The 17,936-nt window shown below is 35.4% G+C and overlaps 1 protein-coding gene and 1 pseudogene across 4 annotated transcripts in view; both read left to right on the top strand.

Annotated features, from left to right (window-relative positions):
• The first annotated feature begins 8,776 nt into the window (after positions 1–8,776).
• The window catches only part of LOC101209706 (transportin-3), a 69,183-nt gene continuing 60,023 nt past the window's right edge, over positions 8,777–17,936 (top strand). Inside the window, exons 1-7 of one of the 4 annotated variants that reach the window (XM_031883203.1) lie at positions 8,777–9,199; positions 9,602–10,091; positions 12,924–13,022; positions 13,523–13,747; positions 13,857–13,976; positions 14,222–14,305; positions 14,372–14,431. In XM_031883203.1, the coding sequence (XP_031739063.1) occupies positions 9,864–10,091; positions 12,924–13,022; positions 13,523–13,747; positions 13,857–13,976; positions 14,222–14,305; positions 14,372–14,431 (816 nt within the window). In that variant the 5' untranslated portion in view covers positions 8,777–9,199; positions 9,602–9,863. Of the gene's footprint in view, positions 9,200–9,601; positions 10,092–12,923; positions 13,023–13,497; positions 13,748–13,856; positions 13,977–14,221; positions 14,306–14,371; positions 14,432–17,936 lie in introns of those variants that run through there. The other 3 variants (XM_011653039.2, XM_011653042.2, XM_031883204.1) reach the window with 3 other exon arrangements.
• Positions 10,587–11,714, top strand: LOC105435050 (annotated as a pseudogene).

The following is a 17,936-nucleotide window of genomic DNA, read 5'->3' as shown; positions in this document are numbered from 1 at the left end:
CCTTCTTCAACAATCACTCGTGTTGACTATTCTTTCTTTCTAACTATATTTGATGATGCTACTTGTTACACTTAGATGTTCATGTTTAGACCTAAATCTGATGTTATCTCCATCATACCTCAATTTCTTAAACTAGTTGAAACTCAATATGGCAAAGTAATCAAACAAATAAGGTCCGATAATGCACTGAAACTAAAGTTCACTTTAATTTTAAGCCAAAGCGTAATACATCAGTTCTCAAGTGTCAATTGTCCTCAACTCAACAAAACTATGTAGTAGAAAGGAAACATTAGCATTATATTAAATACTGCTCATGCACTTTATTTTTAGTCCAAAGTTCCATTAACTTTTTGGGGAGAATGTTACTGAATGTTTTTTATTTCATAAATAAAACTCCATCCAAGCTTTTATTATAGAAGTTTCTTTTTCAAATGTTGAATAAGGTTGTTACTGATTATAGCACATTAAGCCTTTGACTCTTTATGTTATCCCTTCACATTCTCTCACAATCGTACCAAGTTTCAACCAATGACAGATATATTAGTGTTTGTTAGCTATTCCCAAGGCATAAATGCTTATAAACTATATGACATTGAGTGTCTGCAATTCTGTATCAAGAGATACGGTTTTCATGAGGATGTGTTTTCTTTTTACAACTTGTCTTCTTCTCAAATTTCAGTGGATCCATTTCTAGGATTCTTATTACCAAAATCTTTTCATGAATGCAGTGGCCACTCTTCCACATTGTCTATGGGTTTGATGCCTTCAGCTTCACAAGGTACAAACACTTTGCTCTCATATGGAAGAAATGAAGTTAATGTGACTAACAACACAGTTGAACCAAGTGGATCTTCACAGAGTTAGCAATCAAATGAGAATGCTTGTGACGGCAGTCTTGTTGAAACCAACACAAGCAATCCCCAAATCTAAAGATCCATAAGGGTTACCAAGCCACCATCCTATCTGCAAGCTTCCCATTGCAGTTTTCTTCGTGCTCTGTCATTACCACAAAGTTCAACTCATTATCCTATTGATCAATTTCTGTATTATCAGTCAATATGACCAGCTCATAAACACTTTGTTCTTCAAGTTTCTATCATGAGGCTATGATTCATAAAGAATGGAGATAAACCCTGAAGACAGAGTTAGAGGCCATGGAATGAAATCAGACATGGAGCATTGTTCCGTTATTAAGTGGTAAAAAATTTTATGGTTGTCGATGGATCTATAAGATCAAGCATAAATTTGATGGGTCCATTGAAAGATCGGTAGTTTATCTCTCCACATATTGAATGTGAGATGGGGCACGCTATCTGGTTACCATGTAGGACATATCTCATCCCGTGTATAAATAATTTCATAAATGTGTCATTAAGGTTCTAAATATGGGACTTGGCTACGTGATGACCCATGACTATGCGATAATAGGTGCTAACTATGCCTATGCGTTGCTACTTCCACTGAGTCTGTTTTGAGTATTCCTCTCACTTGTCCAAGTGTAAGCGAAACAAGAGGTTTCCTAGATAAGCCAAGGTTGAACACAGAGAATTCTTTTATCAATTTTAGCTATAATGTTATCCCGGTTTCAGATGATATAAATCTATAGGGTATAATTATAAATGTATTATGTAAATAAAGCTAATTCTATTTTTTAAACTAAGTGGTTCTGTACAAGGAGGAATGAAGTAGAAGGATTATGGAACCCGATAAAGAAAGGTGCAGGAAAGTCTACGTGTTGTGGGTGATCTAAGCTATGGAGTATGCCTTGATGCGATATAAATCGTTTAACTATCTTCTAATTCAGGTGAGTAGTCTCTCGGCACCTAAACCTCACACTTGTTCAACTATTGGGATACAAATGATGCAAATGCGTTACACGATACATACCTAGGTATTTCGACTTATAAGCACCACATTTCCTCTTATATTAAGACAAACAGCCTTTCAACGGTTGGAATTTATGTTCTAAAACTCGTAATTTGTAAATTACATTCAATAATTTGTTAGACTTATTTATTAGTGAAATAGAATACTATAATTTTGAATCCAATAAAATAAGGTCCCGAGATTATCTTGTAGACTTGAACTTTATGTAGGGACATAAATGTGGATCAAGTTTAAGTTCACAGTCTAAATGGTCGATTCTGGTAACATTATGGATATGATTTACTTTGTAGTTAGTACAAACGATGTGACCTTAAATCATTCATGTAAAGACATGAAAGTGAGGACATCCTATGTAAAGTGTTTACATAAGATCGAACCATTAAATAGTCACTTTTACATTATAACATCGTTGACGTTTTAAAACCGACAATTTTTTTAATTTGATGACCTAGGTAACTTAACTTTAATCTTGAGCTAACTATGAACTTCTGCTTACACGGGATCACCCTTAGATCTACATAAGTGAGGGCAACTCATTAACGCTGGCGCAATATGCATCCCAATTTAGGGATAAGACTAGTGAATAGTTGGGGACATAGGGTGCAAGATAGAATTCATTCCATTCCTGACCTTTTTAGAATCTTGGTTGTTCCTTTATGCATTGAATCCATGTCTTGAACAAGGGGGCTCCACCCTCTAATTGTCTCGAGAGAGATTTTATTTATTCGTTGGACCTAAAACCAATTGTTCAATAGTGGTTCAATAAGACTTAAGGAGCAAAATGTGGTCCCGGGGTAAAACAATATTTTGACCCAATTAAGTTTACAAACAACCTGTGAATGATTAATTTACCGATCATAGTTATATTAAATGGATGCAAAAATATCTATAGTGAAGGGAGTGCAACTACAGAACTTTAGTGGAATGACCTGTTAGTTAATGAATGTTGGTTAACTTTTGGTCTAAAAGAGTTTAGTCAATTAATCCTCGATAGTTGGAGTCCATGATCTATAGGTCCACTAGGTGTCTAGGTCCCTCTACTAGTTCATTATGGTAATAAAAATTAGAAAAATGTGATAAAAAATTCAAATAGTTTGAATTATTTTTTACCAGGTTTTTTAGAAATAAAAAATAAATTTTGAAAATTTTGAATAGAGATTCAAATTAATTCAATTGGATTGTTCGAGATTTGAGTTAAATGTCTAGTAGCTTTCTTATCTTGCCTCAAAACCTTCCATTTCCTCTCTACTTGGCCTAAACACATGATCCTTGAAGATTAATTTTGAAAACATCAGTCGAATGACTCGGTGACGTTTTATGAAAACATTTCGCAATACCTTTTCATAATCATTTCACTCAAATCATTTTTAAAATACCAACAAATCATTTCATTTTGCATAAATCTTTCTTTATGTTGAACAAATTATTTCCTTTCGTCAAGAATCTCGAATCGTTCTCTACGCTTGGTCTCATTACCTCGCGTTTAGAGTACTGTATCAACAGCATCCGAGAACATACATATATGTCCATATTGCTAAGGCCGCTAAGCTTTATACGCTCATTTAAACACATAAGCTAGTTTTTTATCACCATGTAGACCATACACTCCATGATGGTCTTGACTCTTTATGTGCACATAAAAGCTAGCATCATCTCAAAGAAACAACTAATGGTTTGAAAACCATTTTATAATATTGAAATCATTATCATCAAATTAACCTTTAGCATTATAAATCATGCTTGAGAACATAACTTTTCATAGAAATCTCTTTGAAACATTCTCATTTGTATTCTTCTTTCAAATCAGTAAAGAGAAATCATAATAAAGTTTTTAACATAAATTCATTTGAGAGAAAAACACTCACAAAACTTTACTAAAGAGCATAGCTAAACCAGCAACACTTCAACATTTCAACAAAACTCTCATCATCCTCTCCTTGGTTATCCAAATTCTCTTATTTATAGAGTCCTTAAACTAACTTAGTCATACATAAACTCTTCGTAGTTCGCCAGCTCCTACTTAAAACTTTACACGTGAAAATTTAATGTTCAACCTAGTCATGCTTAAATCTTTACTCTTACACGTTAACTGTCAAATCATATTTGACATTTTCTTCACGAGACCTTGTTTCTCGCCTAACCCAAACCGTGAATAACTTCAACCACTTAACATTTCTCGCAAATAACCTTATCGCGTGGTTATATTTTTACTATAAGAAACCTTCCACGCGAACTAACAAACTTTTACTTGCATAGAACTCTTATCGCGAACTTAAACTCCAAGGCTTCCTGCAAATTTCTTATTTTTGCTATAAGAAACCTTCCACGCGAACTAACAAACTTTTACTCGCATAAAATTCTTATCACAAACTTAAACTCCAAGGCTTCCTCGTAGACTTCTTCTCTGTGAAACACTTGGTTCTTCTCGGAAGATCACCCTAAACGTCTAGTCTAACACTTTGTCAAAACTTTCACTTCTTAACTTATGTGAAAACTTTCTCTTCTTATCGCACAACTTCTTTCGCGAACTATCCACTTAATCGCAAAAACGCAAAAACGTATACATAACCATAAAAGATTTTATCGCTTAATTCTTTCTACGGATTTATTCAAACGGCAACTTCTTAATACTTTAGCCAAAATTTACTTATTTACTCAAATTAGAAATATGTCTCACAGTCTTGGTCATCCAAAAGTTTCCTTTTTATGGTCACCTTCTTTTTCTTTGAAAGTTTTACCACCTCTTCGTCCTCCAAAGGACTTAATTCATCTATATCTTTCTTAAGCTCCTCGATATATTCTTCAGTCATCTTTTTTGCATGTCCTGGCTACTCTGTCAGCTTTGTTGAGCAACTCTTTCTGCTTCCTCAACTTTTTTTCCATTCTTTTCCTCCATCAAGGCCTTAACGCCTTATGTCTTCACTTTTATTTTCAAAAGCCTAGACTTAACTTTTTCTTTCTTCTCTTAGGCTTTCTTCACCACCCTCTCGAATTTTGTTGGGGCAATTGGCAAAGAGGTAACTTCACTTTCTTTCTCGCGTTTTTTCTCCACCCCTTTTTCTCACCTAACTTCCTCTTCCTCTCTTTCTTTCTCTTTTCGTTTCTTCTTCTTCCTTGTCCTTCTTTTCTTTTTCTTTCTTCTCTTCTTCTTCATTTTCCTTTCTCTCCTTTTCATTTGGTTCTTTTTCCCTCTTTTTTGTGTGCCTTTTCTTTTTCTTCTTTTTCTTTCTTTTCCTTTTCTCTTATCTTCTTTTCTTCATAGACCCTTAGGAGCAGAGCATATATATTATTTTCAGAAAGTTGGATTTCTATTCCATTAATCATCAATGGCCTTCGTGCCTCTTTTCCTTTGTTTTTCTCTGTCTCAACCCCTTGGTTTGAACTAGTTCCTTCAGAATCATGGATCATAGTATTGACTTTGGCTTGTTCTGACATAGTAATTTCGAAACGGACTTTCTCAAATTCATCGTGGGACTTGCTTGGCTTGGTAGAGATCTTTGGAATAGGAAACATGTGATGGAAAAAGAATAAGACGGTTGGAATGTAAAAGATGGAGAAAGGAATTACGTCGGAATGGATGATCGGAGTGCTTAGAGAGCTTCAGAGTTATTAAGAGATTGTAGCGACGAAAAAAAAATTCTGGTTAGGGTTTTATAAGGGTTTTTAAAGAATATTTTAACCATGGTTAGGGTGGGATTCGTGTCATGTGTTTCAAATGTGACTTAACGTCTGGCAACGATGTTTGGATTCTAAAGGTGGCGACATAATCATTACTTAATTTAAATTTTGAATTTGAGGTTTTGCATTCCCCAAAACCCTAATTATCCCAAGGTCTTTTCCTATACTCAATAAGCTTCGCAAGGAAGTTATAACGCATGACGCGTTTTGAGTTAAACCCAACTCGCGAGGTTGTCTTATCGCATACACCATAATCTTATCGCCTAACTTTTACGCGAAATAACTCTCGCTTCCTAACTTGTCAAAAATTTCTAAACTAGAAAATAAATAAAGAAAAACACAAATGAAATTAAATAATTACAAAAAGGCTATGAACAAAAATCATGTACGCAAAATTTTTGGATGTGTTTTGCAATGGGGATAAGAAAGAGATACATTACAAAAGCATCCATGCGTTTGGATTCCTCGATGGTAGTAACTAGTGTCGTCTCGTAGTCAGCATCCTGCAAAATAATTTAAAACATGTTTCCCTTCTAAACGACTTTAACTATTTGCTACATGACTCTAAGCTACACGATTGCTCCTCGTAATGAGTCTCTGCTTGCAATCGTTCATCGCAATTTTGCAAATGGTCTTTTGGTCCTTTAATCACGTAATCAGTTAAGATAAAGTGTTTTACTCACTTATCATATGGACACTTTGTTTGACGCCTTAGTAAAGGTTCTTTTTCTATTGTAGATTAGACATTTTTTAATTCACGGTGTTTGAGGTACTAAGCTTTATTTGGGTTTAATCGCATCAACTAAAATTCCCTTTGTCACTATCAAAAGATGCACTCGATCTTTGAGGCTAGCCCATGCATCATAGATTGCTATGGGACCATATACCTCTTCACGCGATCTTTGATTGAACCCCTAATTCATCAAAATCAAATGTTTTGCCCAAAATCAAAGTAAAATCTTATCTCAAATTTTTGAAAAATCAATTCCTCGGCAACAGTGCCAGAAACTTGGTGGTGGTTTTCAGATTTAGTTTTAGGAGTTTCGTGCTCTAGTTTGACTTATAGTTTTATTTCATTGGTTTACGCCATTAAGATATGGAATTTGAATTCATATTCCAAACCTCTACACGGTGAATCATGGTCATTGCATGCGAGATGTTCACTATGTCTCTAGTCCTCACATATTTACTAAATCCTCGTTGAGTACAAGTTTTCCTACTGCTTGTCCAACTGTAAGCAAAACTATAAGTTTCTTGGATAAGGCAAGGCCGAACACAAGGAATTGATCTTAAATCTTAGTTATAAATCTTACTTTTTCAACTAGGTGGTATGAAATATAAGCCTTATATTACCTCTCTTTTAATGGTGGCAACCTCTCGGCCCTAAGCCACCACACTTGTTATCCTTACGAAACACAAGTGATGGAGGTTTAATCATCAAGATTGAGTTTGTCTCCAAACTTCCTCTTGCGCGCGTTAGCTATGTCGTTGCTACTTGCTCGATCGAATAGTTGGCAACAAATATTGGCCAAGCAATGGAGTATAGTTCAACTAACGTAATAACCCTTATAAGCTAAACTTCTTCTAAAGAACTTATCACAAGACTAAGCTACTTATAAACTTTGGCAAATGAACAATGAAGATGTAATGTATTTAAGAATGTAGGCTTTCAGCCACTATACAATATGAACATTATACATTACAATGAAATACAAAAATGGACAGTAAAGAGGTGAAAGATATTACAACTTAGGGGAAGAATGAAGGTGATAAAGTCTTTCTTTGATTCTCTTCAAGCCCTCACTTGCAGTTGGATATGATTCAAAATTAATTTATCAGAAATAATATATTTGAATGAGTTCAAGTATTAACTTAATGAGAATTCGATTCAATATAAAATTATTGAGAGAAACTTATATTTGAATATGATTTAAATTTAATTTAAGTTAAATATAAAATATTTAATTTGGCTAACTATTAATTAATTTGAGAATTAATTAATATTTTAATTTAATTTAATTTAATTAATATAAATCTATAAGATATTGGGGTTAAAGAAGATTTGAATGAAATATTAATTAAACATGATTTAATTAATAATATTAATGAATCTATAAGATATTGGAGAGATATTCATTTAAATATGATTTAATTAATTATTAACTAATTGATTAATGATAATTAATTAGTGGATTTAAAAATTCTATTGATTTAATATTTTTTAAAGTAATGGAATGGCACGATTGTCTGCACGTAGAACTAGTATGATTTAGGTTGAGAAAGATAACTCTTTTGAGAAGGTATCAAGGAATATTGGTATTTAAGGACACTTGATTCCAATTGGTGTTACAAACACTTGTGAAGAACTAACTTGTTATCATTGGTTTATATTAATGGACATGAAAATATATTTGCAGCGAGAAGAGTGCAACTATGAGTCTTTAGTGGAATACATGCACATTTAACAAATATTGATTGATGTGGTTAATGAGTTTAACTAATTAATCTCATGATATTATAACTTTTGATGTGCATATCTATTAGGTTCATTTCCTAGCTTATAAAGAGTACTAAGGTCATTGTATTTTAAATGTTTAAATCTACTCAAATAATTAACATAATGTATGATGATATATTATAATACAAAGTTTCTATTTTAATTAAATTTTATTATATAAACATAATCTTGAATATGATTTAAAATTAATTTATGAGAAAATTAAATATTTGAAAGAGTTCAAATATTGATTTAATGTGAATTAGATTCATATTAAATTTATAATTTAATATTAATACAAATGCACATTAAAACTACAAGGAAATACAATTGAATATTATTCGATTATAGGTTAACTTAAGGTTTTTTTTTAAATGTAATAAAACGGTAAAATATTTACATTGTACAGAAAGATTTCAAAAATAAAAAAACCCACATGTCCATAATGAAAAATACAAAAAATGTCTATGTCAACACACAATTAAGTTGATACTTGTGCACGTAATATTTTATTAAATTAGTTAAATTAAAGCTATAGGTCAGGAGATGTTAATTTAAATATGCCTTAAATAAAGTTTACCATTTGAGGATAGAACATAGGGAAAAGGTGAGAAGATAGCATAACAAAGTGAAATTCAGTCCTTTAATAGAGCTTGAGATGTGAATGAAAGCTCACATCTATTTTCTAAACAAAATACCAAATTTGTACGTTCCATTGTTTAGAGAGAGAAAGAAAAACACAAATTTGGAGGGCACAAGTGGAATGTATGCTCGAGAGCATTTAGACCACTCTACTTTTTAGATTTTATTTTTCTTTGTAAGTGAAGGGTATTTTCTCCATTTTTTTAACTAACCCAGATTGATTACCTTTTAGAATTTTACTCCCACTCCAAAATTAGATCGACTACTTCTCCCTTATTCCTCGTGTCGTACACTGGCCGGTCGACCAACTCCAACGCCACCGTTCCAGTCGGCCATTGGAGGACCTTGCCTCTGCCCGCCTAGTACCCACACAGCTGCCCCACACCTCATCAAAAACACCCATTGACAGCCTGAATCGAGGGGAACAGAAGCAGGCCAAGAATTGAAAATAAGTCACCATCCAATTCTGGCCCAGCATTGGTTGAAGTCTACAAAGTGAGATAATATCAGACTACACCTTCTTTTATTTCTGATGATTGTTAATTTCATGTTCGTCACGTTCTTCATATGCAATTCTACTCCTTGGACTTAATGCATATTTGTAAATAGAAACTTTGAACAAAAGGTTTTGCCCCGACGCCGTTACATGTCTCAGGTTGTTTACTTTTATCTGAATACAATTCTCTGATTTTTTTGCTGCTATACAAATCAAATCCACCTGATAGAAAGCGTCCATGCGATCAAATTCTCAAAGGGAGATGATAGGATTGCATCCTAATGATTTTGTTGATTGGTTTAATTTGTGAGAATTTGGGTAACTTAACTTGTGCTTAGCGGAAATGGTGAAACAATTACATGAAGTTTAGCTTATTGATATGTTCGCATATTCATTTCCAGGGTTGTAAAAGTTGTAATCCTCTGTGGACTGGGCCAGTCGCTTGGGCGTAATCTGCTGGAGTATATAATGCAGCCATGGACACAGGTTTAAAGTAAGTATATATGCTGTAGGATGGCGTCGCGTTTAGGAATGGAATTTCTTGGAAGTGTTTCTGTAGTTACAGCCAACATTTTGAGGCCATTGTTATGATGTGTCCGAGGCAATTGCTAGCTTCTTCTGGGAATACCGAAAACAAAGATAAGCTACATAGGTGCTAAAGAGATGGAATTGCGAATGAAAGTCAGTCAAGCAGTTCACGTTCTAAATCATGATACCCAATCTTGCAACCGCGTGGCAGCAAATCAATGGTTAGTTCAGTTTCAACAGACAGGTGCTGCTTGGGAAGTTGCTACTGCTATCCTTACCTCCGATCATGTTCAGCCTTCAATGTCCTCCTTTGTCCCTGATTTGGAAGTCGAGTTCTTTGCAGCTCAGATTCTTAAACGCAAGGTTAGTAGTTTGACTTTAATTTTAATTCCAGCCCAATTTTGCATTGTTGAAACATCTTTTTTTCCTTATTTTGTGCCAGCCTATTGTTTTGCTTAAGCACAATAACTTCGACACTGGATTTAATTTTGCAACCAGGAAGAATCTAACCTACAAAATTCCATTTTAAAAAAAATAAAAAATAAAATTGTATCAATTTATCTATCTTTTTTCTATTTTAACAAGTAAAGGGATCTTTCATTCAGAGCAGTTTGATAAGCCATCATCTTTATTGGGTCTTTCAGTAGCGTCGTTCCTTTCCACGTTGGAGTCTTACCCTTCTTCTTCTTTGGGTTTTCGTAGCCTGTTTGGTCAGTAGGGAGACAGTGGATGTCTTGACTCTTATCTTTGTGTGGATGTTTGCCTTTGGGGTTCTTGTTAGTCCAAAGGGTTTTCTTCTTCCTTAGCTTGTTCATTTTTCTCCTAGCTAGCAGTTTTGTTTTTTCCTTAGTATGGAAGATGGAAACTTCGAACTTCCAAGAAGGTAAGTTATTTGTGTGGCAGGTTTTGCAAGAAAGAGTTAACACCTTGGGTAGGCTCTTGGCTAGGGACCCTGTTTGGTTAGGCCACATTGTTGTATACTTTGCATGCAGATAGTGGAGGACCTTGAAGAAAAAATGCCTTCTCTGCACATCTAAAGAGGCAAATCGAGCCAAACAAAGAAGAAGGAAAGAGAGCAAAAAACCCTTCTCCATTTTTGAGGGCTGTGCTAAGCAAGCTCTTTCACATCCAACTGTGGTTTACACCCAAGCACTTTCAGCCCTTTTTGCCTCTTTAGTTTCACAATCCACCAAAGCCAGATTCTACAGAACCAGTTCTGGAAGTGGTCAATCCACCATTAATGGTCTTTTCCAATGTAGAGGGGACCTTAGCAATGGCGATTGTTACAACTGTGGTTTGAAATGCTGTATAAAACTTGTGGCTCTATGAATGCTCCTGGAAGTGGGTTTGAAGAGCGTCGAGATACTTCTCTGTTTGTTTTGGAGAATGGTGTTGTGAGTGGCCATGGATTTTACACCACAAATTACCAATCTGTTTATGTTTTGGGGCAATGTGAAGGGGATTTGGGGGATTCAGATTGTGGTGAATGTGTTAAAAATGCTGTTCAAAGAGCTCAAGTTGAATGTGGAAGCTCAATTTCAGGCCAACTTTATCTCCATAGATGCTTTATAAGTTACAGTTATTACCCAAATGGGGTGCCCACAAGATCATCATCACCATCATCTTCATCTTCCTCCTCATCATGAGGAAATATAGGGAAAACAGTGTCTATATTTCTTGGAGCAACAGCAGGACTGGCATTTGTGGTCATTTGTTTGCTTTTTGCAAGAAGGTTAATGAAAAACATGATGATTATTGAAAGAAGCAAGATGAGATCTTTAAAGATGCAAAAACAATTCTTTATTTTTTATTTTTTAATGAACAGAATGTCCCCTTTTTTCTAAAAAGGAATGTGAGTTTTTTTATGGTCAATAGGGTTTTTTTTCAAAATTGAGAATGAAATGAATGATATGTATGAAACTGAAATAATTTTTACACAAAGTGAAGATGAAGAATGTTGGGAATGAAAAATGGTGGTAACCCATTTTTGAAAAGGATACGAGTCTCGCTATTATTAATATTGAAAATAGAGAGACAAAGCTCAATGTACATGAGGGTTATACGAGAGCAATAGGAGGGGAGAATCAGTAGGCGCACCCAGGCATCTCAACTAGGTTGACACCCCTTAGTGCCCTCATCACATCCAAAAAGCGGAAAAAAAATCCTAAATACCATGTTTCTAAAAGCAATACAAGAGCCAAACAAACTATCCAAAACAGAAACATAAGTAAGGCAGCAAGCCAAAAATGGTGGTAACCCATTAAAAAAAAAGATAGTGGAGGACCTTTACCATGTTCTTTGGAGTTGTGATTTTACTCGGGTTGGCACATTTCTTTGATACATTATACTATATTTGCTAGGTTGTAGGGACTTGGGGTTGTAGGGAGTCGATCAAGGAATTTCTCCTCCACATGCCTTTTCGGGGGAATGATCTATTTATGTGGAAGGCACGGGTGTGTGCTATTTTATGGGGTATGAATGAGGAGAAAAACATTAGAATCTGCAGGAAGAGGGAGAGTTTTTGTACTGATGCTTGGGCCCCTAGATTCCTTGTTTCTCATTGGGCTCAAATATCTAGATATTTTTGTAATTTTTCACTTAGTCACATCTTAATGAAGAGACTTGTTTCTATCAATGAAAAGTTCGTTTCTGTTTCAAAAAAATCATGCCATGCATCCTTTATGTTTCTTTGTCGTTCCTTAACTTTTGTTTTTAGCACCTATATTTTTAATTCTATTGTATCCCAAAACATTAGTTTCTTGTCATTGCAACCTTTTCTTTTAAAAGAAACAGCATCGTTTCAGTTTGTTGTGGGCTTGGTGACTCTGATCTAAACCTAAGTTGGACTGCTAGGGGGGTTTGATTCTTTATTTTTCTTTTATTTTTTTAATAGTTTTTACCTTTCCTTGATTGCTTGGATTTCCAAGAGGGTGACTAAGAATCTTAGTCGAGGGCTTAAAAGCTGTGAAAAATTTATCTTGTACTTCTAGTTCTATTCATATTATCATCTAGTCCATATTGTGATGACTTGGTACTTTTGAAAAAAAAGAAAAGAAGACCAGATTTTATCTACTCCTTGATGGAACTATGATGAAATGGTAAGTGCCTATCTATTAAATCATCATTTAAAAATACACATTTGAAGGCCTATAATTATACAATTTCTCATTTGAATTTGAAATTCTTACCTGCCAGATCCAGAATGAAGGCTATCTTTTACAATTAGGTGTAAAAGATGCTCTACTGAACGCTCTTCTTGTGGCTGCCAAAAAGTTTAGTTCAGGTCCTCCTCAGGTGCTTCACCTCTTTCTTGAAATTTGAGCTTTTGTATCTTTTTATCATTAGAAATTTGTATCTTTGGTAAAAAAAAACAGATATTTGTTAATTGTGTAGATAGGTGTGCTTATTTTAAAATTTTGCCTTTTCTTTAAACTCCCTCATAAAATTATTATTCTCATATCCATGAAATGCATGATGTCTCTCACCAAAAATAGAAAAAATTATTTATTCATTTTTGTTTTGGTAAGAGGTAACTGTGTATGATGGAAAAGTTCGTTTCTTTTAGAAAAAGGAGATAACAGTTTATGAAGTTTGAAGTCTAAATCAAACCTATAACTTCTTTAACCGTAGTTCAAGCCTATAATGTCGTCCTCAGTTGGGGGTTTTTCGTGGCTCTATTTCTATTACAGAGTACCATATTATGTCTGTATTATTTGTTTAGTTAATTGTCTAAATGAGTTCTTAACTTATTACTTCTTCCTTACCTTAGGATATGCCCTCTGCTTTTGTGACAGCTTTTAACTCAAATCTGTCTTGCACTGTCTGCGCTTATTCTGAGAACAGTGGAGCACGGGAAACCCATTGATCGTCTTTTCTACAGTCTTCAGAATCTGCAGAGTGTGGACAACGGCAATTTGGCTGTTCTGGAGATGCTTACTGTTTTACCTGAAGAAGTCGTTGACAGCCAAAATGTTGATTGTAAAATAAGTTCATCCTGTAGGAGCCAATATGCCCGAGAGGTGTAGGATCTTTCTATCTGTACTAATGTGTTTGCAGCCATGAGCCTTCTAATTTATGGTCCACTTCATCTTGTATTGTTTTCCATTTTGTTGAACTTTAATCCTGCAGCTTCTGTTGCACACTCCTATGGTTCTTGAGTTCCTACTGCAGCAATCTGAGAAAGGGTTTGATTGTGGGACTCAGTCGCAGGAAAAGAACAGAAAAATTCTTCGATGTTTGCTGAGTTGGGTATGAAGCTAAAATTTATAATGATCTATTGGGTAGTGCTTTTTGTTTTTTTATTTCTGTCTGTCTATAAATTTCTAGGGCTAAGTATTGACTATTATCTCATATAAAGAAAAAGTACTTTGCATGTTTTTCTTTAGCTTTTGGTATGAAATTTAACTTTCATTTATTATGTCTCATTTCCTCGTGAATGTTACAGCGTCACTATGTTTTTTCTTCTTCATAAAAGTTAGTTTTCTTGTGTCCAGGTGCGTGTTGGGTGCTTCTCTGAGATACCTCAGGGTTCATTGCCAACCCATCCCCTCCTTAATTTTGTGCTCAAGTCTCTGCAGGTAGGAGTTTTAGTCCTTACAAATTGCAGTCTGCTTGTTTAGCATCTAAAAGTTATTCTTGTGTAGGATGTAGCTTCGTTTGATTTGGCCATTGAAGTTCTTGTTGAGCTTGTGAGTAGACATGAGGTATGTATCACCCCTTATGAGCAATAAGTTATTGAAATATAGTATTTGTTATATATAACAGTCACATTAGGTAAAAAAATTCTGGGAAGATTCAAGATTGATCATAAATAACAACGAAAATTTATGTTTTTTTCCTTCTTTTTTGAGAAGATTGCTAATTTGACATCTTAGTTTTAATGAAAAGTTTAGTTTCTTATTAAAAAAGGTGTTCATCTTAGTTTCTTTTGAAACGAAGACAAAAACTTCTATGAACTCAAAGTACAAGAGATTTATACAAAGAAAACAATAAAGAAGTAGTAGTCAAGGAATCCTTTTGAAGCTTTGAAACAGGGAACTCACCAACTTTGAGCCTCGCCGGCGCCGATTACCTCCCCTGGAGCGACAATGATTTTAAATTTGGATTCCAAAGAAAGTAGTGTGAACTTGGTTGGATTTGAAGGAGAGAGAATAAGAAATTTTGTTTTGAAAGGAACAAGAAAAAAGTTGTTTTTTTTGGAAAGGATACGAGTCTCACTATTATTAATATTGAAAATAGAGAGATAAAGCTCAATGTACATGAGGGTTATACAAGAGCAATAGGAGGGGAGGATCAGCAGACGCACCCAGGCATCTCAACTAGGTTGACACCCCCTTAGCAATACAAGAGCCAAACAAAGGCCATAAAACAAGGCCAAACAAGAATTTAAAAGGCCACAATACATGGCCAAACAAACTATCCAAAACAGAAACATAAGCAAGGCCGCAAGCCGAATACAAAACCAAATAATAGTCCTTGAATGGGCAAAAACTGATTGAAGCAAAAGGCTGATTCGGAAGGCAAGATACTCTAGAACTTTAGGGTGGGAGTCTATAAAGGCTGGCCAGAGTCACTTTTAACGAAGAAAGAGAAAAATACGGCTGTCTTCTTTTACAGCTGGAAAGTCACCTCAACCAGCCAACAGCCCTTTGTTTGGCGATCCTCCTTCCTCCAATCCTATGAACAAAAATCTAAAAGTTGGAATTATTTTAGCTGCTATTTTCCAAAGAAACCAACAGCTGCTGCCTCTCTTTTCAACCCTTTATCTTCAGCTCCAATCGCCTCTTCTTCCCTCTTTTCCTCATCAAAAGGCTCCCGAGGAAATTTGAAAAGAAAGAATTTTTCCAGGATCTTCCCACATTACCTCAAGTCATTTCCAAAGTATTTTATCCGGAAGTAGAAATCAAAGAAAATTTTGGCAAAACAGTACTTAAAAGCCCAGATTTTAGATGATCAAGTACCTGTTTTGCTTGAGAAAAATACTGTCCATTCTCTTTCATCAGTTTTTCCAGCCGCTCCAAGCTGTTTGTAGAGGTCAATCCTGATTTATTGGAAGTCAGTTGCACCCAAATTCAAGCTCCAGCCCATTCTTCGAAGTCTTTTTCTCATCATCCTAACTCTACCCAGTTTAAGTACTCTGAGTTCTCCTTGCCTAACTCCAAGGTATAGTTTTTAAAGGGCTATCCAAGCAAAACCCCTCTCAACCAATCCAACAAGAAGGCCTTTTTTTGACTCTCCTTTCATCGTCGGTAGTGAGGAATTGGAGCATTTGGATAGGTCAACTGAACTTGAAAGTCAGAATCGTTTTGAGCCTTTAAAAACCGATCTCGATGCCCTATTTCAATGCAAGGAATAGCCAGGATCCGCGAAGTCGCCCGTTCTTGTCCTCGATCTTGCGAAATACCAAATCATTTAAAATCAATAGTTGCTGATTGTGGAATTATTCTAATTTGATTCTTCAGTAGTTTAATGTATTTTCCTCACTATATGACCAACTTCATTCATTCTTGGATTTCCCTTCATATGGGTGGCAAGTAAATCCTTCATGCCTCTGCTGAATAGTGGAAGACTTTTTCGTGCTTCCTCTGGATTATGGATTAATTTGGTTAGGCAGTTTCAAGGCAGCCGGTTGCATCTTCTTGAAAGTTTTTAGTTTAAATTTAGTTCTTTACGAGAGGATTTTGCATTATGCTTTGTAATTAGATTTCTTAAGATATGGTTTTGTTTAGCTTGATCTCTTATATTTGGAAATTGTTTGGTAGCTTTTGTTGTAGAGGTAGACTGAATTTTCTCTTTCCTCTTGCTCTTAGTATAATACTCTATAAGACCACCAATAATTCACACGTATAAGAGAAGGGGTAAAAGGGTAAATGGGTAATGTTCAGGAAATTAATGAGAGAGAATAGTCTGAAGAAAAAGAAAAGAAAAGTAGGGAGAGGTGGGGCCCGCGGGAAGGAATGTGAGGAGGGCTATTTATAGACCTTATAGGGTTTAGTGTAGGTAGGTTATTTTTATCTCTTTTTTGGTGAAAAGGCTGCTGTAGCCGACCAGGGATATTCCAAACTCTATAGAGAGGAGTTGGTATGTTTCTTTTGCATCGTTTTCTTTATTACTGTTATATTGGGTTGTTGAATCATCTTTTGGCTTATATATAAATAAAGATCAGCAGACTACTGTCTCTGTTTAGCCACTATTGGGGTAATTTTATGTGTTATTTAGTTAGTACCCTTACAACTGGTATCAGAGCCTTCGAAACTGGGGGTTGTTACGCGTGCAATGGCTCAACGGCAAATAGAAGAACGAGTGGAGGGGACAGAGAAAGAGATCTTGGGACTAAAAGAGATGATGTTAGAAATGAAGAAAGCATTGGATAAAATGGCAGAAGAGATGTGGGAAAGTAATAGTTACAAGAAGAGGGAGGAATCAGGTACATCCGACGAATCCGTGCTGAAACTCAAGGGAAAAGTGGGAGAAACTGAAGCTGCGATAGAAGGAAACAATGCAACTGTGGATCGTAGTAAATATAAAAAGCTGGAAATGTCAATGTTCTTAGGGGAGAATCCAGAATCATGGGTCTATCGAGCTGAACATTTTTTTGAGATCAACAACTTGCCAGAAACATAAAAGGTGAAGGTAGCTGCGGTCAGTTTTGGGCAAGACGAGGTTGACTGGTACAGGTGGAGTAATAACCGCAAGAAGGTGGAATCCTGGGAAGATTTGAAGGAAAGAATGTTTGGTTTTTTTCAAGATTCGGGCCAGAAAAATTTGGGTGCTAGGCTGATTCGCATCCAGCAAGAGGGGACATATCATGAGTATGTAAAGAAGTTTGTTAACTACTCAGCCCCACTACCATACATGGCCGAAAGTGTTTTGAGAGATGCTTTTGTAACCGGGCTGGAACCTGCACTCCAGGCAGAAGTAATTAGTAGACATCCACAGACCTTGGAAGAATGTATGAAAGAGGCACAACTTGTGAATGATCGCAATCTGGCATTAAAATCGGCAAGAGCAGAGTTGGGGTTAATAGTACCCAAAGGTATTGAGAGTAGCACGAGCAAGACTCAAGGGGAAATGGAAAAAGGCCCTCAAAGGAAGACCGAATTCCAGATGAAACAAATCACCATTCCAATTAAGGGAAACTATCAGAAAAACGATCCACTAGTCAAAAGACTATTAGATTCGGAATTTTGAGCAAGACTAGATAAGGGT

Source organism: Cucumis sativus, chromosome 3 (assembly GCF_000004075.3).
Source record: "Cucumis sativus cultivar 9930 chromosome 3, Cucumber_9930_V3, whole genome shotgun sequence".
Classification (NCBI taxonomy): domain Eukaryota; kingdom Viridiplantae; phylum Streptophyta; class Magnoliopsida; order Cucurbitales; family Cucurbitaceae; genus Cucumis; species Cucumis sativus.
Note: the sequence above shows the minus strand (reverse complement) of the source record. Positions and strands in the feature narration are given on the sequence as shown.